General features: G+C 48.5%; 1 protein-coding gene across 1 annotated transcript in view; it reads left to right on the forward strand.

Annotated features, from left to right (window-relative positions):
- The window catches only part of LOC126530524 (uncharacterized), a 50,003-nt gene that overhangs the window by 20,121 nt on the left and 3,843 nt on the right, over positions 1-26,039 (forward strand). The window contains exons 7-8 of the mRNA XM_055070432.2: positions 695-832; positions 10,386-10,477. Coding sequence (XP_054926407.1) covers positions 695-832; positions 10,386-10,462 — 215 coding nt within the window. The 3' untranslated portion in view covers positions 10,463-10,477. The remainder of the gene's footprint in view (positions 1-694; positions 833-10,385; positions 10,478-26,039) is intronic.

A 26,039-nucleotide genomic window follows, 5' to 3' on the forward strand; every position in this document is an offset into this window, starting at 1 on the left:
TCCCTTACAAACTTTAGATTCCGTGCGTACTGTATCCCCGAGCTCGTGTTAGCTCAACGCACCTTTCCAGGAAATTTTCAGGCATAAGGAAATTTACAGGCACAAATAAGATGGTTCAGCTAGGGCAAGGCAGGGGCAATTGGGTTTCGGTGCGAGAGTATTTCGTCCTGCTGTTGACATAAATAGGCTGATAATTATGTTGATGAAGACAATTCGAGCAAAGAAAGACAACGTTGGGAAGGCGCTTTCTGTCGTATTTAACTTCTGGAAAAACAGAAACGCTTTGTCTAGTATAACTTAAACGATAGTGGGTTTTGCACTTCCCTGTCCTTGTACTTCTTCCTAGCATTTTACTTCTCCTTCCACGCCTTCGTCCTTTTTCTTCTGGTTATTATTATTATTATTATTATTATTATTATTATTATTATTATTATTATTATTATTATTAATGTAGGCGATTACGCCAGCCGCTCGGACATTAAACAGTATAAGCATGAAATGAAAAGCAAACGAAAGCTAAGTACTAGAAAAAGAAACCAAGAAAAAAATATATGTGTGCTGGTGCAATACAGGAATCTAAGCGAACGTTCGAGCTTTTTAAAAAAGAGAACAAAGAAAGGCAATGGTTTTCGTAAGGAAGATGCTCTCAACCTCAGCCATCCCGGGTTGTTGTCTTCACTTCTTGAAAACTCAGATGACTTCATGAAGTGCTCGGAAGAGTCCTGCTCCAAGATCGCGTGCGGACCGATCAACGACACTTGGTGCCTGACTGGGGCGCCGCCATTCGACAGCAAGTGCGAGTGCTGCGACTGGTGCATCGTCCGAGACCTCGGTGAGTGGGGCGCCACTGAAACGCCGTGGTCTAGGACGCCTTCTCGACTTGACACTCTACCCCGACTAGAACAACAAAGAAACAAATAGAACTGAACCCAAAAAGAAACAAATGAACAAACAAACTAAACGACAGATGGCAGAGCTGCCACTTCACTAAGGTGGTCGCAGCGCTTCAACGTCACTCCGCGGCGATTAGTAAGCGAACATATTGTAACAGGGCAAGAGTAAGACTTTGTAACTGTATGTGCCGACGTCCCCTTCATTACATTAAAGTGTAGGAATGTTTTTTCAGGAGAACCTCTCGTCGCAGGAATCCCCCACGGGAGTCACTGGGTTGCAGTGTGCTCTGTGGTCGAGGGGTGACGCTGTGCTTTAGTCGGTGGAGGACAACGCCAATGGGGGGGGGGGGGGGAGGATACACTAAAATGTTTACACGAACGAACTTGGCAACATGTGTCTCTAGCCAGTTTCTAATGGTACGCTCATGTTATCGTCATGAACTCGTGTAAGAGCTCCGAGTCGAGGTGCATTCGTGAAGACGGGTTCAAGTGCGCAGGGGTCGTATACAGCTGTAGTCGAGACGAGTGCACCTGCTGTTCCCCTCAGGCACATTCGACGCGGAAACGTCGCCATGTTGAGGTTCTTTTGGGGTGCGCATAAATCATTCAAGTTATACATCTCCCTGAATAGTTTACAAAGCAGGCTGGAGAAACATAGTTGGATACCATGGCATCGACTGTCCAAGAAGTAGTGGAGATAAGGTGGAATAGTTCAAGGATGAAAATCGCTTCAGATTTTTAAATACCTCCTTCCGGAAACATAGTTATCTATACACGCTAATTTTGGGCAATTACGCGAGTTGTTGCTTTTAAAACTCCAGGTGTACAGAAATTAACACAAGAAACTTGTACGCAGCAGGTAGAGGCTAGGTCGAAGTGATCACGCCCATAGTTGAATGCAACTCGGACCGAGAATCACTGTGCATGAGTTCGCATTTAGCATGACTTCATGAAACGATCAATATTACGAGAACATCGGTGGAACATCTGAAAGAAAAAAGAAAGGAAAAGAGGAAAATTTGCACAGATGACAGGTGACTAGAACTGTCATATCGCAACAAGCGGCGTTATTGGTAACAAATGCGCTAAATATGCAAAATGAAGTAACATTTTCACTCCTCAGTCGTACATTCGTGTCGCGCATACGTGTGATTCGGTGGGCACTTAAGGCTTGCAATCATGTTTTTTTTTCTTTTGATTTCCGAGTGAGACAAGTAAACTGCTTCCTCAACCACCCTACAAGAGTGACAAGGTCTCGGTACTCTTATTATCAGCATGCTAATGACCAGCAGAGCCACAGGTTGTGAGATGAGCACTCCCTCCGTCAGCCAGTTCCTTTTCCCGAGGACTATAATACATGGAATGACAACGCGCATAACGCAACAGCCATGTAAAAAAACTCTGCTTCCTGAAAAAAAGGGAAGCCTTATCTGAGCAGCGAACAGGCTTGGGACAAGTAAAAATAAATAATAAGCAGTCTCGGCTCCAATTGACATTTGCATAATACGAAGCATTCGCGGTTTGGTAGAGGCTAGTTCTTACGAATCGTATAACTGTTCTTAAGCTAACGGGTAATGCTTTTGTGAAGTTTGGGAACTGATGTGGGGTGCAGCGCATGGTGTCGTTCGTTGCTGTTGTGACACCCAGAGAACCGAGTTGGCGTAAAAGCCTTTCAATGAAGCGCGGCACGTACCCAGCAGCACATACCCAGTGCCCTTCACGATCGGCCCACATTTTTAGATTGGACTATGTTCTACGTTCTAACTGCGCGTTACGGAGAGTGAATGGTGTGTCGCACTGGCAGTGTTTCTTCGTCCATCGAAGAACTGCAACACGCGTGGCGGCAACGTGGCGTAAACTGCCGCGCTGCTGTGAAGCCACACACCGAATGCCGAGCCACTTTCCGGTGTGAGTAGAGCGAGCAGCGGGTGCGTACGTCCTCTCTCCGGCTGTTTCCCAGCCATTAGCGAAACAAATGTTTGCTGGGACAGTTTGGAGGCGATGAGCCTTACGCGTGAAGCGGCGGAACTTGCGCAGACTCGATTTGCAGCCTAGTTCTGCAACACGTGAAGTTGGTGTCAAAGAAGTTCACTGAAGAGCGGCACATAATCCATTAGCCCCTGGGGCCCATACCTAGTTGCACGTACCCACAGGAACGGCCCACATTACCCAGTGGCCTAAGTTGTTGTCGAAGGGGTCACTTAAAGAGCGGCACAGATCTTAGTGGAACACACCTAGTGACACATAGACAGCAGACCCTTCGGGATCGGCCCACGAACACGGTCAGATAGCGGTCAAATTGTCGCGAGATAGTCATTGCAGAAAACTTCGTTGAACTCGCCAAGAATGTCTCGCATCAATATTATATACGGTGCAACCTGGTGAATAAACTAGATCGCGAGTCATGTGAGCAATTTGTTTCCTGTTGAGAATCTTCGCCGTTGGAAAACAAAGAACTTCAAAATTATTCGCGATGAAATTATTCCATGATCTTGACAGTCAGTGACAGCTTCGTGGACTTCAGCCGCAAGCGCATGAAGGGAATGAGCGGGCAAATAAATCGGATTAAACAAGTTGAAGGAACAGCATAGGTGGGTAGATAAAAGCGTTACTGCGGGAAAGATGAAGTACCTTGAACTTGTTCAAGCTAGACCTGTATAAGCACTGCACACAGAGAAGGAATTCTTTAGACGGGAATTTCTTCGCCAACATGGACACGGAAATTTCGAAACGTGCGACGATATCTACAGGCAGTCACAATAGATCGTTCTCAGGCAATCCCGTTGTGGCCCGCGGGAGCATGTTGCACAATTGGAAAAGTGTGTACGTCGAGCGAACAGGCTTGCCCGGCTGCCCGCACCCCGTTTACAGCGTTAGCGCCGAGGGTGTACGAAGCGAAGACGGCAGTACCGCTTCTTCCTTGACGCTCCTCACGTAGCAATTAAACATGCAGAGTCTGCGTTTCTATTTCTATTCTATGCATGAAACGCGAAAGAAATAACGTAGTGCGCTTATCACCGAGCGGCAGCCCGTTCGCGGAGACCTAACCACCGTCCTACCGCCTCCATCGTTTGAAACTTCGTTTACAGGAGGCCGCCGTTGACGGACGGCGCGCTAAAAACCAGAGACCGCGGCATGCGGAAAGAAAAGGAACTCGTCGGTCTTCTGCTGCGACAATGAACAGACAAGAGAAGGGCATGTACGGTGTGGGGTTTTAGAGGCGGCGAGGGTGCTCGCCAGTTTGGCGCTGCTTGTATTCTTAATAAATACTAGATAGAAACAGATGTTGCTTATACACCTATCTCTTTCGTGAGCGAACATTGTACTGGAATCGAATTTCTAGCCCGGTCACTCTCAATATAGCGTACATGGGCCGCGATCCACCTGAACTAGGAAGTAGCTCGCAATAATGCTTTTTTTTTTTTTTCATAGAGCGCACTGCTTGCAAGTGAAGTAGGTTGAGGCTTCGTGGCGGAAATCTTTTTGAAGGTGTTTCTAATCAGCTGTACTACATCAAAAGTTAGCAGGGCATTTTCTTTACGGTTTTGGGCAAGTACTACACACCGCGTGTTTCAGACACTGAGCCACCGATTGCAGCTAAGCAATGTGCTTCGTCAGAGCACATGCCCAACTTCGCGGCGCTCATTAAAGAATTTTATATCTTCACTCTCGGACGTGGCACCTGACATAATTATGAAGTGCAGTGCTTTAGTTTGGCGCACAACGAACACAAAGCGAAATAAATTGTTTTTATTCTGCCTTAAAAAAAAAAAAAACATCGTGCGAGAAACTGCGAAGCGAACAGCACTCCCTCTCTTTTGCATTGCAGAGTGAAATGATGTTCACTCGTGAAAAACGCAGTATTAAACAGGGCAGATCATAGACCTAATCTCTCCGGCAGTTGCCTCTGCAGTTTTGGAATTTGTATTGGGTTTAGTATTCGATCTGCTTAATGCCCAATCATGTTTGCCATGCTGGTTAATTTTGCCCACTACGCAGGTTTCTTCAGTGTCGAAGGACCTTTGGAATAAATATAGTCCAAATGTGCTTTGCCAAAAATGGTAAAGCATCAGGAACAGAAAAGCATGGTGCCTTTACGTATACAGTCTGTTTAGGTTGTCAAAGTGTTTAAGCATACTGTTCTATCATGACACAACAGCGACTCTTATAAACGCCAGAGTCGAGGCATTGTGCTGTGTTTGTCAGCCGTGCCACATATATAGTGTGCAATGTACATCGACAGTAGCATGAAGCGTGGTCCTCTTGTCTAGCTGGTTGCGTCTGCCAGCGCATCTAAGTTGTGCTTTAGTATGCATGTTACTTATTCAGAGGATGGACTACTTACTCATATCTGACAGCACGTCGTTTATAACGAAATCAGAACATGAGGCCGCACCATTTTCTCAAGCATAAACTCCCAAGTCGCAGAGGCCTCCAAGGATGACTTTATGAAGCGTGTCCTTTGAAGTGTATACCTAACCAACATGCACAGCCATTTGACAGCGGAACATTTATGGTGACGCCGTCAGCACTTGAGTAATTTTGTGTCTGTTCAACTGAATGTGATTTCTTGCATATGCTTGCGACAGGCATTAAAAGAAACTATAAGCCAATGAGACAATAATGCATATCAAATGACCAGACATTGTGTACATTACCAGATCTTGTACATGCTCGTAGTATAGGACCCAGTGCACATGCAGGATAGGTCTTGCAGGATAGGAATTGTATGTGGCTTTGCGCTCGTGCATTCCATGCTACTTCGCTGAAGTAAATACTGCAGACTCTACGGCTGCGGTTAGCTTCTAAGGCAGTATTTTTTCTATGCCACTTGTTGTTGAGGCGCTTCAGACATATTTTTTTCATACCAGACCAATCCATAAATTTGTGCCGCGGCACAAATGTGCTTCTGCTATCTTGTCGCAGCCGAGCACGCAGCACGTGTATCTCCTCCACCTTTGCGTTGGGACCATCTAAACTTTCTAAAACATACGAAATAGCACAATGATAAGTGGTATATGTAATGTACCAAAGTAACAGATATTGGGTCGTTTCTTCATCGACAGTTTCGGAAAATAAAGGAAAGTCTAAAACGTGCAATCACGCAATCGTGCAACACTACGGGAGTTTTGGAAGTTCATGTCTGTTCGTACAATCGTAACATTTCAATTTATCTTCGAGGGCATGCGCTTTCACCGAGACAAACATATGCACCATGTGTTCGGCTGTGAGACAAAACACGCGAAATCGCAACCGTGTTTGTAAAATGCAACACCTGCAGCCAATGTCGATGAAAGGTGACAGCAGCTTATCCTTCGTTTCCTACGATGTAAACGATGCGTGCGTTGTCTAATCAACGTATATGATTTCACAAGATGCCGGCTGTGCTCTCACGTTTCTTTAAATATCAGAATGTCACCTTGCGTGTGCTAGCAGTAGCGGTGGATGTTGATTCCAAGTGTATCTGTGAGAAACAGTCAAGTTTTGGAACCACTCCGGTGGTGGCTGGCTCAACGCTGGAATACTAGACATTTGGGAATCGCAGAGAGGCTGTAGAGACCGTCGCAGCTAGACAAACAAGAAGCTCTTGCTTGATTCAGATGGTAACAAGTTTCACTTTGCCAAATTTACTTGAGTTATGACTGCTGACAAAGTGCTCGTATGGTGTAGAAACAAAGCGAGGGTGCGAGCCTCGTCCGGGTGGTCTCTGCGGCTGTTGCGGCATGCACACATTTCCCATAAGCGCTTGCGCGACCGTTGGTAGCGCTTGCCTGCCTCCGAACGGAACTGCGAAGGAGTCCACGAGGGAACGCTTCCCTAAACCTGATGTAGAAACCCGTCCCGTAGTATGGTAGTGGCATCCTTCGCGGCAACGGTACATATTTTCTTCGCCATATTTCACAGTCCGAGAAGCGTAACGACAACGAAGATGATATAGCATTCTGCCGTTCTATTCTTCACTCATCGCTACTTGACGATCGTGATAGCGTCCACGTCTACAGCGTAGAAGATCTTGCTTCACTTCTGCACGTTTGTTGTCAGGTTACCCTTCCCCACCACGCTCCTTAGCTTCAGCCTCCTTAGGAGCCTAACCGACAAAGGGCTCTCTCTGCGCGAACTGTCTTCTTGTTTTGCATCTCGCAGTGTGGTGCGACTGCCTCGCTAATCGGGAGATCGCGAGAGACAGCGCGTGGGTGACGCGTGGGCGTGATTCGCAGCAGCCGCCTCAAACAGACCTCCGCTAATGCAGCGCTTTGTTTTAATATATGATATCATTGGACACGCTCGCCGCATGCCATCGATGAATAGAAGCGCGCTACTCTGGCGCCATCTCGTAGCCAACATCGCCGCAGAGCGGCACTGCGCTTTCCTTCTCACGCTTTCGTCATACCGTCCTTCTCCACTTTCCGCCTCATGCTTTCACTGTAGCCTCCTCCTCCGCTTTCCTCCTCGCCCTGTCTTCGCTTTTCAACGACGTTGTGCTCCGCGTTCGCTCTTTCATCCTTCGTTCTGCTCGTTCGCTTGGTTACGCCGATGACGTCGAGGCACGTCGACGCTCAACGCAGGAACGAACGCTTATGAGCTGCACTCTAAAACAAGTTTTGTGCAGCATATTGATGCGTCTTTAGTGTGTACACGTCACACTTACGTGTGAGCTCTTGCGGTTTTAACACGTGCTGTGACACACAGGAGAAGTGGGCGCAGCACGAAAATGTTGATCACTAAGTAGGGCTTATGACGAAAAGGACGTTGAACCGTAAATGATTTTTCTTTTGTTAAGCTTGATAATGCATATTCAGTGTGTACACGTGATATCAAATTTTTAAAGTTGTTGCGCAGTTTTCGCGGTTTTCGCGACGTCGCGTGACAGACAGACGAGGTGACGGTGGCGCGCAATAATTTGACCAACCATGGAGGGCTAGTGGCAGAAATGGAATAGAAGCAGTTTGGATAGCTCCACGTTTTAGCGCCCCAGTGTGTTATCATTTCAGGTTCGCTAAAGAGATCTCTACACGCGTTGCATCCAACGAAATTAATTAAACACTCCACAAATCAAGTTAGGAAAGAGCCGAGACGGCAATAAAGAAACAGTGAAAAATAAGCCCAAATCACTGCATTACAGAAAAATAACTTAGATTGTCGCTGTAGTGGGTTCCATATGTTCACGCGTTATCTCATGGACTGAAAAACGTCTCGGTGCCAAATAGGTTAGGTTCAGTTTGCGCACGTGTAAGAGAAAAAGGCAGATGCAGAAACAAAGAAAGGCCAAAGGACGGTAGGCTCACGCTGCAGACGCTCACGTGCTCGCTGCCACGATCAGCGTGCATAAACGTTCTCGTTCAACGACTGCTAAATGAATTTGATTCTGTTTACGGCGAAAGCTGGTTACATTTCAAGCCACGCAAACTATCGAAACGAAGCTCTCACTGCCTCCATCCCGCTATTAGTAGCAAACGAACCATCGGATATTCTAGGCTGGTGCAAGATTTTTCACATGCATTCATGGCAAAATTATTATTATTGCGATAGCAATCATATGCAGACTCCAGGTGCATTTCTGAGCCATGAGCTTTCATATAAAGTTCAAGGGCGATAACATGGTCGCCACGTGCCGTATGCTGTATGTGCGAGTGAAAGCGTGGGAGGGTGAGCCGGCGAACGCGGTTAAATCCAACGCCACCTAAATAGCCTATCCTAGATAGACCAGCTATCTAGGTGGTGTTGTTCAATAGTGTGCGAGCGAGAAAGGCGATCCTGAAGCGCGCCCTCTCCTGTAGTGCGGAAGGCACGGTTGTGAGATTAAAACCCCTTAAACTTCGTAAAGTAGTGACACTCTCCTCCTCCGCCTTCACTCCTCCTTATTTCTCCTCTTTTTCACGCTCCCTCCTCGACCGTGGTGCCGCCTACACTGCTCGAGCGTAGCAACGGCGCCAACATGTGCTCCTCGCCACTCCGTGGACGCTTCTCGAGCAAAAATGGCGCTGATGCACGGCGCGAGGGCCCACGTGATGCTATTAGGCCAATAGCGACGCGGCGTCGGCCTCGGCCTGAGCGCGCGAGGAGGAGGCGGCATTCTTCTAAGCGTGGCGGTACTTTACAAAGTTTAAGGGGTTCAGGTGAGATGAGGGAGAAGGTGGGGGGGCTGCTTACGGTGCGGCCGTGCGGGCACCGTATGTTGAAAGCGATCTGCGTCGTGGCCAAAGTGCGCGCCCGCGCGGGCTTCATCTTCAAAGCGATATGCTATGTTTGCAGAGCGCGTAGTACTGGTAGCTTCGTATGCGCTGTGCTTTCGACATTTCGTTCGCGTTGAAGCGAAAGATACACGAAGGCCAATTGGATCGCTGCTGCTTCCGCGATTACTCACTCCAGCATTTTGACAGCGTTTCCGCGCTCATCGCGCAAGATGTGGTCATGTTTACCTGTGCGCGCGTGACACGGTGCTTGTTAATTCAGATAAAACACGCTGGTGGGCTAGTTGTTTTGCAACCATATTGGAATGTGCAAGCGCGAATGAACGAGGACGTATAAAGAAACACACAGAGGCAGCATTGTCTCTGTGTGTCTGTTTCTTTCTACGTCCGCGTTCAGTCGTGCTTGCACATTTTACCATTGTTAATTTAGCTAGTAAGCGAATGTTTACAAGATTATACGGCTGATAAATTTACTATCCCTACTTATCGTATAGCTATCTACTAATCTGTTATCGCAATCGGCGATTCGCCGCCGAAACTGCGACATTTTTGAAGAAGAGTATGGATTATTACGTCGCCAGGAACAGCATTTAAAGAGAGAAGACCGCTATGTCCGGAAACTAAACAGTCATGTATATTCCGTCTCGCAGAGTTGTTCTTAGGAACACAAAAGCAGCTCTTAGGAACATTCGTACTCCACTCAGTGATCGGGGAGTACCCCAGTTTTGATCGTAAGTAGCACGCAGAGAAAATTTTTTGTTTCCTTTGTCATACCTGCACAGTCATCCTACAACGAAACAGTTGATGACTGCGCTAATCCACCATCGAATGAGCTTAACAACCTAAAATCGTTACAGGTGTGACGCGAGATCGCCTTTAAGTTCACAAAACACGGGAAAACCAATGTGCGCCAGCTGACAACTCAAAAGACGACTAACGTTATAGTACCGCGCACCACGACAAAATGCGCAGCATGACAAACGCTCGAGAGAAGTCGGTATCGAATGAAAGCAATAGATTTAAGTTGGCAACATTTATGAACAAACTGAGCAATGCAAACTTGCAACACGCAGCTTCGTTATTTTCGTGTCGTCGACTACGCGGCCTCCTTCGTCCGCGTAAGAGCCGCTGGTGGAGGTCAGTGTTTAATATGCACTTTCGACGGCACGCCAAACTGCGGGCTCTAGCGACGCCGGTGTGGTAGACCAAACCATTGCAGCATACAGTCCAGCTGTTGCACGCTGCCGAGTGAAGAGAGTCGCAAGCACTGTTATTGAAGCTTGTTGCTTCGCCTGTGCAGTCTGCGGCAAGCGGGCTCGGGTGAGCAGCGGCTCCAATCCGTACGCTTCCTGCCAGGCAAGTTGCGGACGCCTCTGAAGAGCCATACGAGAGGTAAGGGCCCGCGGCCACCGTTTGAGACATTAAGCACAGAAATCCTTCTCTCGGTGGTCTACAGCAGTGCGCAGAACATGCGATAAGCGGGGAAGTATACGACAGGCCAGACTATATTCGGTGGAGTCGTGGCACACAAAGCGTGCGCCACATTCACGGGCTTCGTGGACTGCCCTAAGGGCGCATTCACGGCATAATTACGAACCACAACGCATCATTGCATCTCTCGTGATAGTGTTAACTCTTCGGCGACACGTTAAGCGAAAACGGCGCAGTGCTAATATCCGAATGCATGACTAAGAGTAATATACTCGTAATAACGTCGAAAGGTCCTGCGTAAATGGTACCGGTGAAATAATCTTTCTAGGCATCAATAAAAGCGATATTGAAGATGTTTCTTGCATATAAAAGAGAACCTAGCAAAGGTTGGCAGCGATGTGTTTTTTTTTTAGTTAAACCTTCAATATATTTTGCACAAGTTGACGACAATCAAGAAAAAATCTATACATTGTGTAGCAAGTAACATGGGCCGATCATTAAAAAAAAGTAATTATGGGGTTTTACGTGCCAAAGAAAGGGGACGCCAAAGACTTGAAAAATTATAGACCGATCTGGTTACTGTCCGTTGCCTCACCTTAATCAGGAACACCTTGGACTTCCGTCAACGAAAGGAACAGGCAGGATTCCGTAAAGGCTACTCAACAATAGACCATATTTACACTATCAATCAGATGATAGCGAAATGTGCGGAATATAACCAACCCTTATATATAGCTTTCATTGATTACGAGAAAGCGTTTGATTCAGTCGAAACCTCAGCAGTCATGGAGGCATTACGGAAACAGGGTGTAGACGAGCCGTATGTAAAAATATTTGAAGATATCTATAGCGGCTCCACAGCCACCGTAGTCCTCCATAAAGAAAGCAACAAAATCCCAATAAAGAAAGGCGTCAGGCAGGGAGATTTGATTTCTCCAATGCTATTCACAGCGTGTTTACAGGAGGTATTCGGAGACCTGGATTGGGAAGAATTGGGGATAAGAGTTAATGGAGAATACCTTAGTAACTTGCGATTCGCTGATGATATTGCCTTACTTAGTAACTCAGTGGACCAATTGCAATGCATGCTCACTGACCTGGAGAGGCAAAGCAGAAGGGTGGGTCTAAAAATGAATCTACAGAAAACTAAAGTAATGTTTAACAGTCTCAGAAGAGAACAGCAGTTTACGATATGTAGCCAGGCACTGGAATTGGTGAGGGAATACATCTACTTAGGACAGGTAATGACTGCGGATCCGGATCATGAGACTGAAATAATCAGAAGGATAAGAATGGGCTGGGGTGCGTTTGGCACGCATTCTCAGATCATGAACAGCAGGTTGCCATTATCCCTCAAGAGAAAAGTTTATAACAGCTGTGTCTTACCAGTACTCACGTACGGGGCAGAAACGTGGAGGCTTACGAAAAGGGTTCTACATAAATTGAGGACGACACAACGAGCTATGGAAAGAAAAAATGATAGATGTAACGTTAAGGGATAAGAAAAGAGCAGATTGGGTGAGGTAACAAACGCGAGTTAATGACATCTTAGCTGAAATCAAGAAAAAGAAATGGGCAGGACATGTAATGAGGAGGGAAGATAACCGATTGTCATTAAGTGTTACGGACTGGATTCCAAGGGAAGGGAAGCGTAGCAGGGGTCGGCAGAAAGTTAGGTGGGCGGATCAGATTAAGAAGTTTGCAGGGACAACATGACCACAATTAGTACATGACCGGGGTAGTTGGAGAAGTATGGGAAAGGCCTTTGCCCTGCAGTGGGATTAAGCAGCTGAGGATGATGATGACGTGCAAAAACCGCGATCTGATAATGAGGCACGCCGTAGTGGGGGACTCAGCAAATTTGGACGGCCTGCGGTTCTTGAACGTGCACCTAAATCTAAGTACACAGGTGCCTTCGCATTTTGTTCCCATCGAAATGCGGTCACTGTGGCTGGGATTCGATCCCGCGACCTCGTGCTTAGCAACTACGCCGTGTTTTTTTTAAAAGATAAGTCACTAGGCACCAACGAAACTAAGTGCACACTTATTCCTGATGCAATGGTGCTAAAAAACAGGACACAACGACACATCGAATGTACGCCACAAGCACTCGTGGCGTACATTCCTCGTTGTGTCCTCGTTATTTTTTTGCGCCAGTGCATCAGGATTAAATGTGTACCAACTAGTCCAAGCATCAGTACTAATGCAAGTGCACACTGTTTACAATCCAATTCAGAAGCCACCAGTAAAGTTTTAATCGGTGCACTCGATTTTGATTACAGTTGTTTCGCTAACTCGTTACTTACGGTCCTAAGTAGCAAGGCGTCTATAAAGAAGCTGTAGACACTTATCACAATCATCGAAGTGGGATGTGTTAAGGGAGATAAAGTTGACGTGCTTAATTTTTTTCCGCCGAAGAAAAAAATCCCGCGAGGCAATAAAAAAATACCCAGTGGTTATGTACGCACGCGCACCAGAAATCAGCGCCCTCGCGTAAGCTACTGAATTGGCGGCTTGTCAACTACGTTAGTAAACGACGAGTTAGCTAATTAATTTTAATAACTTACTGAGGGTCACTAACAAAGGATTACCGGTTGTTTCTCAACTCGGTTGTGAACAATCTGGATTCGTGCAATGTGATCCGTATGTTTAACGCTTGGTTCGTGTTAACCGGGACCCCCTCATGTGTGTGTGTGTGGCAGTGTGTATGTGTCCGTCTGTGTGTACCTTGTCCTACGAGCGCTAAAAGGACTCAAATCGTCTAATTTACGAGTCAGAAGTGGCCAGTAACCCAGACCCCACAAACCCTAAATCAATCCGAAGTCGCCAAATAAAACCCTGTCCACACACACACACTCACACACACACACACACACACACACACACACACACACACACACACACACACACACACACACACACACACACACACACACACACACTCACACACACACACACACACACACACACACACACACACACACACACACACACACACACACACACACACACACACACACACACACACACACACACACACACACACACACACACACACACACACACACACACACAAGCGCGCGCGCGCACGCACGCACACGCACACACACACAGGAACACGTCAAACGAGGCGGGCTAGAACGCCAACCAACGTGCTGCGCAGTGAAGGCGAAAAAATGAGATGCAGAGCGCAACCTCATGAGATCAGATAGAATTCGCGGAACTGTCACAACTAATCAAAAGGAGAAAATAAGGGATATTTCAAATTACTACGTGAGAAAGACTGCGGAAGCAATAACATGGACGTAGCCTGAAATCAGTGACAAGGAAACATGGCATTCGACAGAGCAAGATGTATGCACTAACAGATAAGCAGGGTAATATCATCAGCAATCTCGAAAATATAATAAAAGCAGCGGAAGAATTCTATACTGAGCTGTACAGTACCCAAAGCAGCCACGATAGCTCCATTCGAAGTAGCAATGAACAGGTTACAGAAGTTCCTTCTATAACTAGCGATGAAGTTAGAAGGGCCTTGCAAGACATGAAACGGGGAAAAGCGGCAGGATGAAGAGGGACTACGAGTCGATTTAATCAAAGATGGAGGAGACATAACGCTTGAAAAACTAGGGGCCCTTTATACGAACTGCCAATCGACTTGAAGGGTCCCAAAGAACTGGAAGAATGCCAAAATTGTACTAATCCACAAAAAGGAAGACGTTAAAGAATTGAAAAATTATATGCCCATCAGCGTACTTCCAATATTATATAAAATATCCACTATTAATAACCACGACACGCAAGCGGGCATGTCACGTGGTGTATTTTTTTTTATTTCGCGGGCATCCGCAGTAAGCTGAAAAACACTAATATTAATAGAAAGTTAGAAACCACATAATCGGACGTTCTGCAAATCGCTCAGCAACTTTCTAATTAGAATTTTTTTTCCTAGCTTCAGTGCCTCAGAAGTTGGTTGATTAATCTTGACTAATTATCTTATTAAGCAAAATACAAAATATAGCGTGACACATTACATACAAAAATGAGCAACTTGCTTTTGGTCGCGTCTTCTTAGAATATATCGGCAGATTTTTAAACTCTGGCTAAAGTTAGCTATAACAACCTTTATATATATATATATATATATATATATATATATATATATATATATATATATATATATATATATATATATATATATATATATATATATATATATCGTAACAGGCGCGTTTGTCTCAGCAACGTGGACACGGCTTCTGGGAAAGGGCCACTAACACAAGGCAGCCACAGCCCGAAAAACCGATAGAGCGAGACACACATGAACAACTTTCTCTGTGCTGGCACAGAACTGGAGCTCCGGTACAACACTTCCCGGGTAGAAAGGAGCCAACCTGGCGACCTAGGCAGGATACAACGCAGGCGGGTCGTAGTGCGGTTTACGGGAGCTGGCTCGATCGGCTCGATGACATAGTTCACGGACGACGTTTGCTCTAGGACTCTGTAATGACCGTGGTATTTGGACAAGAGCTTGGTAGAAAGGCCGAGGGTGGATGGAACCCATAGCCAAACGAGTCTTCCGGGGGAATAGTGGGCAGTAGATGCAGAGGCGTCATGGCGATATTTTTGACGACACTGTGGTCTTGCGTGGTAAACGAACGCGCCAGTTGACGGCATTCTTCTGCATAAGCAGCCGCTTCAGAAATAGGTTTCGCTTCAGAAACGTCAGGTCGGTATGGCAGAAATGAGTCTATGCAGTATGATGGTTCACGTCCATAGAGAAGAAAGAAAGGTGAGAAACCAGTGGTAGATTGGGTGGCAGAGTTATAAGCACAGATTATGAATGGAAGTACCCGGTTCCAATTCCTGTGATCGTCGGACACGTACATCGCGAGCATGCCGGCAAGGGTACGATTGAAACGTTTGGTCATGCCGTTAGTTTGAGGATGCTAGGCTGAGGCGGTGCGATGTACAATCTGACATTCCTTTAGGATGGCTTCGATGACGTTTGAGAGAAACGCGCGGCCACGGTCACTTAGCAATTAACGTGGTGGACCATGTTGCAGAATGACGCGATGAAGGAAGCAAGCAACGTCGTACGCAGTGGCGGTTGGCAGCGCCGATGTTTCAGCATACTGCGTGAGGTGGTCAACGGTGACAATCACTCACCGATTGCCGTCAGGAGTGTTCGGAGGAGGACCGAAAAGGTCGACTCCAACGCGGTTGAACGGTCGGGCAGGGCAAGGCAATTGCTGTAGAGGACCGGCGGTGCTGGGAGGAGGTCTTTTGCGGCGCTTACACGTAGGGCATGGCCGAACATACTGACAAAAGTAGCGGTACATGTCGCGCCAGTAGTACCGTAGGCGAAGACGGGAGTACGTCCTGAATGTGCAGGCGTGGCCACACTGGGGGTCATCGTGTAACACGCTGCAAATGTCCGAGCGCAGATGACGAGGAATAACGAGAAGCCACCTGGGGCCGTCGGTTAAGTAATTACGACGGTACAACAAGCCCTCACGAACGCCAAGGTGTGGAGGTTGACGACGAAGGGTGCGTGAAGGCGAGTCAGGGGAAGATTGAGATATATGGTCAAGCAGCGAAGCGATCCAAGGGCCTTAGCGTTGTTCCGCCGGCATCTCGGTGATGGTAAGGGATGATGAATCGCAGGTAGAAGTGGTTGAGCAGACAGGTTCAGAAGGTAGGGGCGAACGGGAGAGGGCTTCAGCGTCCGGGTGTTTTCTTCCCGAGCGATAAATGACACGAATATCATATTCTTGAAGGCGTAAAGCCCAGCGAGCGAGGCGTCCAGTGGGATCTTTCAACGACGATAACCAACACAGGGCATGGTAGTCGGGGAAAACGTCAAACTGACAACTGGAAAAGTAAGTACGAAATTTACCGATTGCCCAAACAATGGCCAAGCATATATTTTCCTTTACGGAGTAATTTGCCTTTGTTAGTGTACGGCTGGCATATGCCAATTAGAGGTTGGATTGCGCAAAATTTTGACGAGACACACAGAAGAGAAACAGACATCACAGAGCGCTACTTGCAACTATCGTTTTATTCCCTTGTCAGTTATTCCCTTCAGAGAGGGGCTAGAGCCATTGGTGATCACAAGTGCAGAGCCAGACGGTGGAGCAATTAGGTTTCTTGACTTAATGCTAAGTCTGGGCTCCAGTCATTGTTGTTGGCAATACGAACCGCGTGCTAATAAGCCTCTTTTGCCCCTCGAATCTGCGCATTCGAAAATCGTAAAACGAGGCATAGTTAAGTCATTTTACAGAAACGCGTTGCAAAATTCGTGCCATCATAGCATTGCTGACAGCTTTCGGGAGCAAACGCGCAGGCTCGCCGATGCAGGTTATCCTTTCCATGTATTAGTATCTGTGGCACAATGTTTACTCAAGGAAATCGGAACCAGGGCACCGTTATCTGGGAAGGAGCCTTGCGGTCCAAGCACACGAGAAAAAATAGTGGTGATGCCGTACATTCATTCGATCGCTCACCGAGTAAAGAAAATTGGTAAAAGACGCGAGGTAAAAGTGGTGTTTTCCGCACCGGAATAATTGCTGAGCATGGTGTGCAAACGTAAACCCGGGTGCCACACAGAAACTAGGCTGTGAAACACAACACAGAAAGAAGTTCGTCCACTGCACTGAGGGAGTGGTATATTTCATTCCACTTCAGTGCGGCAGAAAGTACATCGGACAGACTGGACGATGTTTAAACGAAAGATTAAAGGAACATGATTATAACGTTTCAAAAACAGTCGCCGGACACCTTGGGATACATTGTAGAGATTGCGCATGTCGGCCATTCTTTAAGAATTGTAATATTGTTAGCAAAGATGGCAGCCAAATAACGCGAGAGATAATCGAAGCCGCTGAGATTGCGCGTTTGGGAAGTATGTCCGTGAGCACGCCCTCAGTCTCCCTTAGTGCAAAGGAATTAGATTTCCTCACGCACTAATCTGAAATTTCGTATCCTGTTCCTTCTTTTGCGATGTCGTGTGCAGCAAAAACGATCACATGGCAAAGCCGGCTTGGCATTGGTAGACGGCCATATTGGTCAAAACAATTATTGTTTTGGTAGACGGCCATATTGGTCAAAACAATTATTGTTTTTTTGTTTTTGTCGCTACCGCCCTCCCCCCTGTCTTCCTGTATTTATTCCACTGATAAGGGAATAAAGCGATAGTTGCAAGTAGCGCTCTGTGGTGCGTGTTTCTCTTCTGCGTGTCTCGTCAAAATGTTGCGCAATGCAACCTCTAATATGCTATACCAACACGCCCAGTCGTCAACGTTGGCATATGCCACCACATACTCGCCAAAGCCACGCTGGCGTTGGACGATATCGGCACCAAGTCCGATACCACTAGCGTCCGTGTGGATTTCAGCAGGTGTGGTAGGATCAACGTGACGCAGTATTGGAGGGGATGTGCGGAGTCGGCGAAGCGTTGTGAATGACTCATCACACTTGGGATTCCAAGTCGAGAGGTCAGTGCTGCCGGCAAGAAGGTGCGTCAAGGGGGCGATAATGGAGGCGAAATTGCGGATGAAGCGCCGTAAATACGAGCACAAACCAATGAAGCTAGAGTGCAAGGCTTGGGGTAGTCGGCAACCGCACGAAGCTTCGCAGGATCCGGTAAGATGCCTTCTTTCGAGACTACGTGGCCTAAGATCGTAAGTTCGCGGGCACCAAAATGAAATTTTTTCAAGTTTAGGTGTAATCCTGCGGCAGTCAGACACTCGAGAACGTGTTCAAGGCGAGTGATGTGAGAGGAAAAATCTGCAGAAAACACTACTGTATCACCTAAGTAGCACAGACAGGTCTGCCATTTGAATCCTCTGAGAATAGAGTCGATCATCCTCCCGAAAGTTGCAGGCGCGTTGCAAAGGCCGAAAGGCATCCCATTAAATTCATATAAACCATCAGGGGTGACAAAAGCCGTTTTTGAACGGTCGGATTCAGCCATGGGCACTTGCTAGTAGCCGGAGCGCAGATCCAGCGACGAGAAATATTCGGCTCCTTGAAGGCAATCCAGGACTCTGCGCGGTAGTGGATACACATCCTTGTGTGTAATCTTGTAAAGTCGGCGGTAATCGACGCAAAACCTGATCGAACCATCCATTTTACGCACCAACACGACCGCAGAAGCCCAACTGTGGGATTCTTGAATCACGTCACATTTCCGCATATCGTCGACGTGGTCGCTGATAACGTGTGCAGATGGCTGAGGCATTCGCTGTGTAATAAAGTTGAAGGGCAGGGAAAGGGATTGCACGCGTAAACTGCGCCAGAACCTTCAGCAACTTCACCGACGGCAAACGGAAGTACGAGGTTCCAGCGACGGGCACAATCTTCAGACGGCGTAAAAAAAGCACTTGAATCAGTGATAGAGCCACAGCGGATGGACACTAAGGCGGCCGAGAACGGAGAAATGACGACTTCGGCAGCGACAACCACTTTAGGAGACGGGCACGCAGGGTCTGCGATTATCGTACTGAACGGATACAGGGCCAGTTGTGCACGAGCGCAGTCGACTGCAGCAGGATGTTCGGAAAGGAAGTCCCAGCTTATGATAACATCATGCGACGCAAGCGAGAGGACGACAAATTAGACGACATACTTCAATCAAAACACGAGCGGTGCACGCGGCCAAAGGCTTAACGTGCTGCGAGCTCGCCGTCTGTAAGGACAGGTAAGGAACCGGTATCGTCACTTCCTTCAGAGTGCTGCACAGTAGTTCACTTATCACAGAAACAGCAGCTCCTGTGTCGACAAGAGCTTTGGTCGCGACACCATCGATAAACACTGCGAGTTCATTAGGGGGCAAACTATGAGGCCTTAAAAATTTCGACGACAGCGCAGTTCTTGCCTCAGGAACTGCGGCTGTTAATTTTCCCTCGGCGAAGAATTAGACCACCGAAGCATAGGGGAAATGGAGCGGCGGCGAGGTTAAGGCGACCGACGCGAGCTGAAGATGGCACGACGTGAATAAGAGTCCGAAGCGGTCAGCGTCAACATGGCGTTCTGGTCGTTGAGGTGTGTATTCAAAGCGGGGCGCGACGTGATGAAAATACCCTACACGTCGGCGACAGCGGCGCGCAATATGCCCAGTGATACCGCAGGTGGTGTTCAGCGCGAAGCTTGCGCACGGCTGGCCGACCGAACAACGAAGTGAGGGCTACCTTGAAAACCAACCAGGCTGTGAATTCGGCTTCAGAATTCTTAAACCATAAGCTGGCCACATCAGTCAGGTAAAAGATGACGTCAGTCAGCGTGGCAGCGCCATCCAGCTTGTTATGAGCGCTACAGCGTTCATACTCGGACAGCCAGTCTTCGACATCGCGATCGGCAGTACCGCTGAATGTCGGAGCGCCACGCTGACGAACCACACCAGCACACAGGGCAGGCGCGGGGGTGGGTACGGCTTGAGAGGTAGAGGCGTCCTCAGTCATTGCATCGGGAGATGGTAAAGTACGACTTCGGAGCTCCAGTACGAGGAAAGGGACTGCCCATCATGTCCACCAAATATATTCTTTAGCGTCGCCAACCAGCACAAGGCGTGGTCGTCAGTAACGACCGTAAAGTGGCGGCCGTGCAGATAAGGCCGACATTTTTGGACGGACCAAACAACGGCGAGACACTCTTGCTCGGTAATCGTATAATTTTTCTCTGCAGCTGTTAGCGTGTGACTTGCGTATGTAATCACACGTTCTTCGGAATTTTGCTGACGTTGCAAAAGGACAGCGCCGATACCGTGTCCGCTGGCGTCATTATGTAGAAGAGTGGGTGCGGTGTTGTCGAAATGACAAAGCACAGGTTCGGACGTGAGGGCACGCTTGAGGGCGTCAAAAGCAGTGTGGCATTCGTCCGACCATACATAGGGAGCTCCAGAAGGAAGGAGTTGATGGAGCGGCGCCGCAATGGTGGCAAATTTACGTATTAAGCGCCGGAAATACGAAGCTAGGCCAAGGAAGCTACGCAAGTCTTTGGCGCGTTGAGGCCTGGAGAATCGGAGGAAAGCGGTGATCGTGTCGGGGTCGGGTAGAAGGCCCTCCTTGCTGACAAGGTGTCCGAGCACTTTAATGGTTTTGCTGGCGAAGTGGCACTTTTTTGTATTCAGCTGAAGGCCAGCAGCTGAGAGGCATGTCAGGACTTCGTCGAAGCGCTGCAAGTGCTGATGGAAGGTCGACGAAAATATGATGATGTCGTCAAGGTAGCATAAGTAAGTCTTCCACTTTAGGCCCCGTAGTACGGTGTCAATCATCCGCTCGAATGTACCGGGAGCATTACACAGGCCGAACGGCATTACATTAAATTCACAAAGTCCATCGGGTGTGGCAAAGGCGGTTTTCTCCTTGTCTGCTTCGTGCATGGGTATCTGCCAGTATCGGGAGCATAGATCAAGGCTGGAGAAATACTCCGCGCCTTGTAATGAATCTAACACATCATCGATTCGGGGCAGTTGATATACATCGTTGCGGGTTATTTTGTTCAAGGCACTTTAGTCCACGCAAAATCGCACTCAGCCGTCTTTCTTACGCACCAAAATGACAGGTGACGACCAAGGGCTTGAGGATGGGCGGATTATGCTACGTTTCGGCATGTCGGCAACGAGGGTATCGATGATCTGGCGTTCAGCGGAAGAAACGCGACGACGCTGAAGTAGCGCGGGTTTTTAGGTGAAGCGGGAAAAACGAAGATGACGTTGTTGTTGTTCCCTTGGACGACTGATAAAGTGCGTTTCTTGGCGGTGCTGCTACGCATACTCGTCGATCCCGAGTCGTTACACTGGTGGAGGTGCTGGGTATTCTTCATGCTTGGCACCCCTTCGCGGAGCCGACGATCGAGCCCGGAATCACCACCGCGCATCGAAACACCGGTCCACCGGTTCAGTCGTCGCCTGCTAGGCTTAGCGCCTGAGTCCAGCCCCCTGCAAGAAACTTCGAGAAATCGTTTGCCTCCTACAAATAACATGGCCACCGCAGCTCCATCTCAAGTAACGCTACAGAATCCTATGGTCCCGGAGAGCTTTCATGGTGATGCCTTTGAAGACGTCCAAGATTGGCTAGACCAGTTCGAGCGCGTCGCCCAGTATAACCATAAGACCAGCTCGGCGGACAAACTCTCGAGTGTCTATTTCTATTTGAAGGACAATGCTCGTACGTGGTACGTAAACCGGGAGAGGAGCTTTGCCACGTGGGACGACTTCCGCGCACAGCTGCTGGATACCTTTTCAAGCATCGACAGGAGGGAAAACGCGCAGCGTCTCCTTGAAATCCGCGTTCAAAACCCCAATGAGAGTGTTACTATGTTCTCGGAAGACATGGCCCGTCTTTTCCGTAGGGCAGACCCAGACATGCCAGAGGAAAGAAAGCTGCGATATCTCTTGCGAGGAGTCAAGGAGCAACTGTTTGCCGGCCTTGTGAGAAATCCACCGACAACAGTGGCACAGTTCACAAAAGAGGCTACAGCCATTGAACGGGCCCTGCATCAACGATACCGCCAGCATGACATGAGCAACTCGGCGGCGAACACTTCCTTACTGGCTGCGAGTAACGACATGTCTCTGCGTGAAGTTGTCCGAGAGGTGGTGCGAGAAGAGCTTCGGCAGCTCGGCTTTGTGGTTGCGCCTACGGAACCGACGCCAGCGTTATATGTTGTTGCTGATGTAGTCCGGGAGGAAGTCCGGCAAGCTTTTTCAGCGCCAGACTGTGGGAACGTTCCGCGCCGCCTCACTTATGCGGAGGCTGTTCGCCGTCCACTCAGCGCGACTTCAACGCCGTTGACACCCATAACTACAACACCACCTACGCCACAAACAGCGCCGACATCGTTACCCTCGTCGACTCTACCGACCCCGCCGATAATGCCAGCACAAACAACGCCGTATTTCCGACATGTGCACGCCACTCCTTGGCTCCATAAAGAGTTACCGCCGAACTATCAGCGTCGGAAAATCGATTTGTGGCGCACCGTCGACCGTCGACCAGTGTGCTACCATTGTGGTGAAGCTGGACACGTCTATAGAGTTTGCCACAAATGGAACAACTATCGCGCCGCTCAACACCCAAGCTTTCCTGCCAACTATGCTTATTCTCCGTACGACGGTCGACGCGCTTACAACGAAGCTCCTGTGAACAGTCAGCCGCAAAATACGACGACGCCCCGACCACGTTCTCCTTCTCCATCTCCGGCGTGCTACAATTCGCCGACTCGTCGCAGTTTTGCTGACGTCACTAGGGGCAGATCGCCTAGCCCTCGACGGGGAAACTAGCCGCAGCGACCTCCGGGGGTGAGGTTGCCAATACTAGAACTGCTCCACATCCCCCGTTATCGACGAACGACGACGTGAAGACTACATTGACGAAAAAGACGCCCAGCACAACGACGAATACGACGGATAGAAGTACGAAAGACGTAACTGACATCGTCAGCGCCGAGCTCATCGTTTGCATTGACGGTCACGAAATAGCCGCTCTGGTTGACACTGGCTCCCATTTTTCAATCCTAAGCTTACAGGTCGCTGACAAACTAAGGAAGGTGAAGACACGATGGCACGGGCCCAACATAAGAACCGCCGGAGGTCTGTTGATGAGACCTGTCGGGAAATGCACGGCCCGACTCTTAATCGCCGGTTCAACCTTCGTCGTCACCCTCGTCATCCTTACTGAGTGTTGTAAAGAACTTATATTGGGCATGGATTTCCTACGGGAGTATGGCGCCGTGATTAACACCCGTGACAGAAGCGTCACATTTTCCACGAGTTCGGATAATGTCACCACTGAGAAGCCACAACAACCTCGCTTACGTATTGCCGCGGACGACGTCGTACTTTTGCCGCGGAGTTGCTCCCTCGTACAGGTGCGCTGTGACAGCCTGCAAAATGGGACTGGAGTAGCTGAGCACATCAGTGCGGTAGCACTGAATTGCGGTGTCTCCATTGCCAGAGCACTTATCGATGTAATCGACGGAAGCGCCGAACTCTTGCTGGCGAATTTTAGTAAGGAGCGCCGACACATCGTTAGAGGCACTGCTGTCGCCTATTTCGACGAAGTGACAGAAATACAAGACTGCCACTTAGCGCAGGAGTCGGCCTCTACAATCCACACAGCTGCGCCTATTGTAGACGTTAATCCGACGTTAACGGCCGTTGACCGGGACCGTCTTCATGAGCTCATCAATCAGTACCAGGGCTGTTTCTCCTCTACGTCAAGAGTTGGTCAAACGCCACTTACCAAACACCGCATCATTACTGATGTCGACGCCAGACCCATCCGACAAAACCCTTACCGTGTGGCCCCAAAGGAACGCGAAGCAATACAGAAACAAGTGAAGACGATGCTGGAAGATGGCGTTATTCGACCATCTAATAGTCCTTGGGCATCAGCTGTAGTTTTAGTGAAGAAGAAGGACGGTAGCCTGCGATTCTGCGTCGACTATCGGAAGCTCAATCAGGTTACAAAGAAGGACGTTTATCCACTGCCACGTATTGATGATTCCTTGGATAGGTTGCGAAACGCGTGCTACTTTTCCTCAATGGACTTGAAAAGCGATTATTGGCAGATCGAAGTGGATGAGAGAGACCGTGAGAAAACAGCCTTTGTGACGCCTGACGGACTTCATGAATTTCAGGTAGTTCCTTTCGGTTTGTGTTCGGCGCGAGCAACATTTCAGCGTCTAATGGACACTGTGCTCTCCGGACTCAAATGGCAAACATGCCTGGTGTACTTGGATGACGTGATTGTCTTTTCTGCAACGTTCGACGAACACTTACGAAGGCTGAAAACTGTTTTTGAAGCGATACTCTCTGCCGGTCTCACTTTGAAGCCTGAAAAGTGCCACTTTGGTTTTCATGAGCTCCAGTTCCTCGGTCACGTCGTCAGTAGCCAAGGAGTCCGACCTGATCCGGATAAAATTGCCGCCGTCGCTAATTTCCCGATTTCATAAGACAAAAAAGCCGTGCGACGTTTTCTGGGACTCTGTGCATATTACCGGCGATTCATTGCGAATTTCTCGCGTATCGCATGGCCGTTAACACAGCTCACTCGAGAAGATATGCCTTTTACTTGGAGCGAAGACCAGCAGCGGGCATTCCACGAGCTCCGGCAACGCATGCAATCGCCTCCCGTATTAGCACACTTCGATGAGGAAGCCCCGACGATATTGCATGCAGACGCTAGTAATGTCAGTCTAGGGGCGGTGCTAGTACAATGGCAGGGCGACAGCGAAAACGTGATTGCTTACGCCAGTAGAACACTATCCCAAGCCGAAGCTAACTACTCCACCGCTGAAAAAGAATGCCTCGCAATGGTATGGGCAGTTCTGAAATTTCGTCCGTATTTGTATGGTCGGTCTTTCACCGTCGTTAGTGATCACCATTCCCTCTGCTGGCTCATTAATTTGAAAGACCCTTCCGGCCGGCTCGCACGGTGGAGTCTTCGACTCCAAGAGTTCGACTTTGTTGTTACATACAAGTCGGGAAAACGGCACGCAGACGCGGACTGCCTTTCTCGGTCTCCTGTTGAGCCGGCAGCACAATACGATGACGACACGGTTTTTCTGGGACTCGTGGATATTGCCGATCTTTCACGCCAGCAACGGGATGACATTGAATTGCTGCCGCTTATTGATTACCTCGAAGGACGAACTAACAGCGTGCCGAGGCTCTTTGCAAGAGGGGTGGCATCATACTGCTTGCATCGCAACGTCCTCTACAAGAAGAACTTCTCGCCTAGCGGCAGCAACTGCTTCCTTGTTGTTTCATCACCGCTTCGACGTCAAATCTTACACGCCTGCCACAACGAGCCGACTGCTGGGCACTTGGGCTACACTCGCACATTGGCACGGATTCGGCAGAATTACTATTGGCCGAGACTTACTGCGGTCGTTAAACGTTACGTTCAGACATGTCTGGATTGCCAACGTCGTAAACCGCCATCCGTCAAACCAGCCGGCTTACTGCACCCTATTGACGTACCAGCCACATCATTTGCACAAGTAGGCATGGACTTTCTGGGCCCCTTCCCAACGTCTACTACTGGTAATAGGTGGATAATCGTTGCCACGGATTATCTGACTAGATATGCCGAGACAAGTGCTCTGCAACGGGCAACAGCAGATGAAGCGGCACGATTTTTTCTGGAATCCATCGTTTTAAGGCATGGCGCTCCCGCAGTAGTCGTCACGGATAGAGGTACTGCGTTCATGGCCTAGTTTTTAGGTATCGTTCTACGTCTAAGTGGTACCGCCCACCGGAAGACAACAGCGTATCACCCTCAAACGAACGGACTGACAGAACGACTCAATAGGACACTGGCTGATATGATAAGCATGTACGTAGATGTAGAGCATAGGAACTGGGACGAGGTTTTACCTTATGTCACCTTCGCGTACAATACGGCTCGTCAAGAGACCACTCGCAAGACGCCCTTCAGTCTCGTATACGGCCGTGAGGTTAGAACAACATTAGACGCAATGCTCCCTCATGAATTTGACGACAACGAGACGGGTG

The sequence above is a fragment of the Dermacentor andersoni genome, chromosome 4, assembly GCF_023375885.2.
Source record: "Dermacentor andersoni chromosome 4, qqDerAnde1_hic_scaffold, whole genome shotgun sequence".
Lineage (NCBI taxonomy): Eukaryota > Metazoa > Arthropoda > Arachnida > Ixodida > Ixodidae > Dermacentor > Dermacentor andersoni.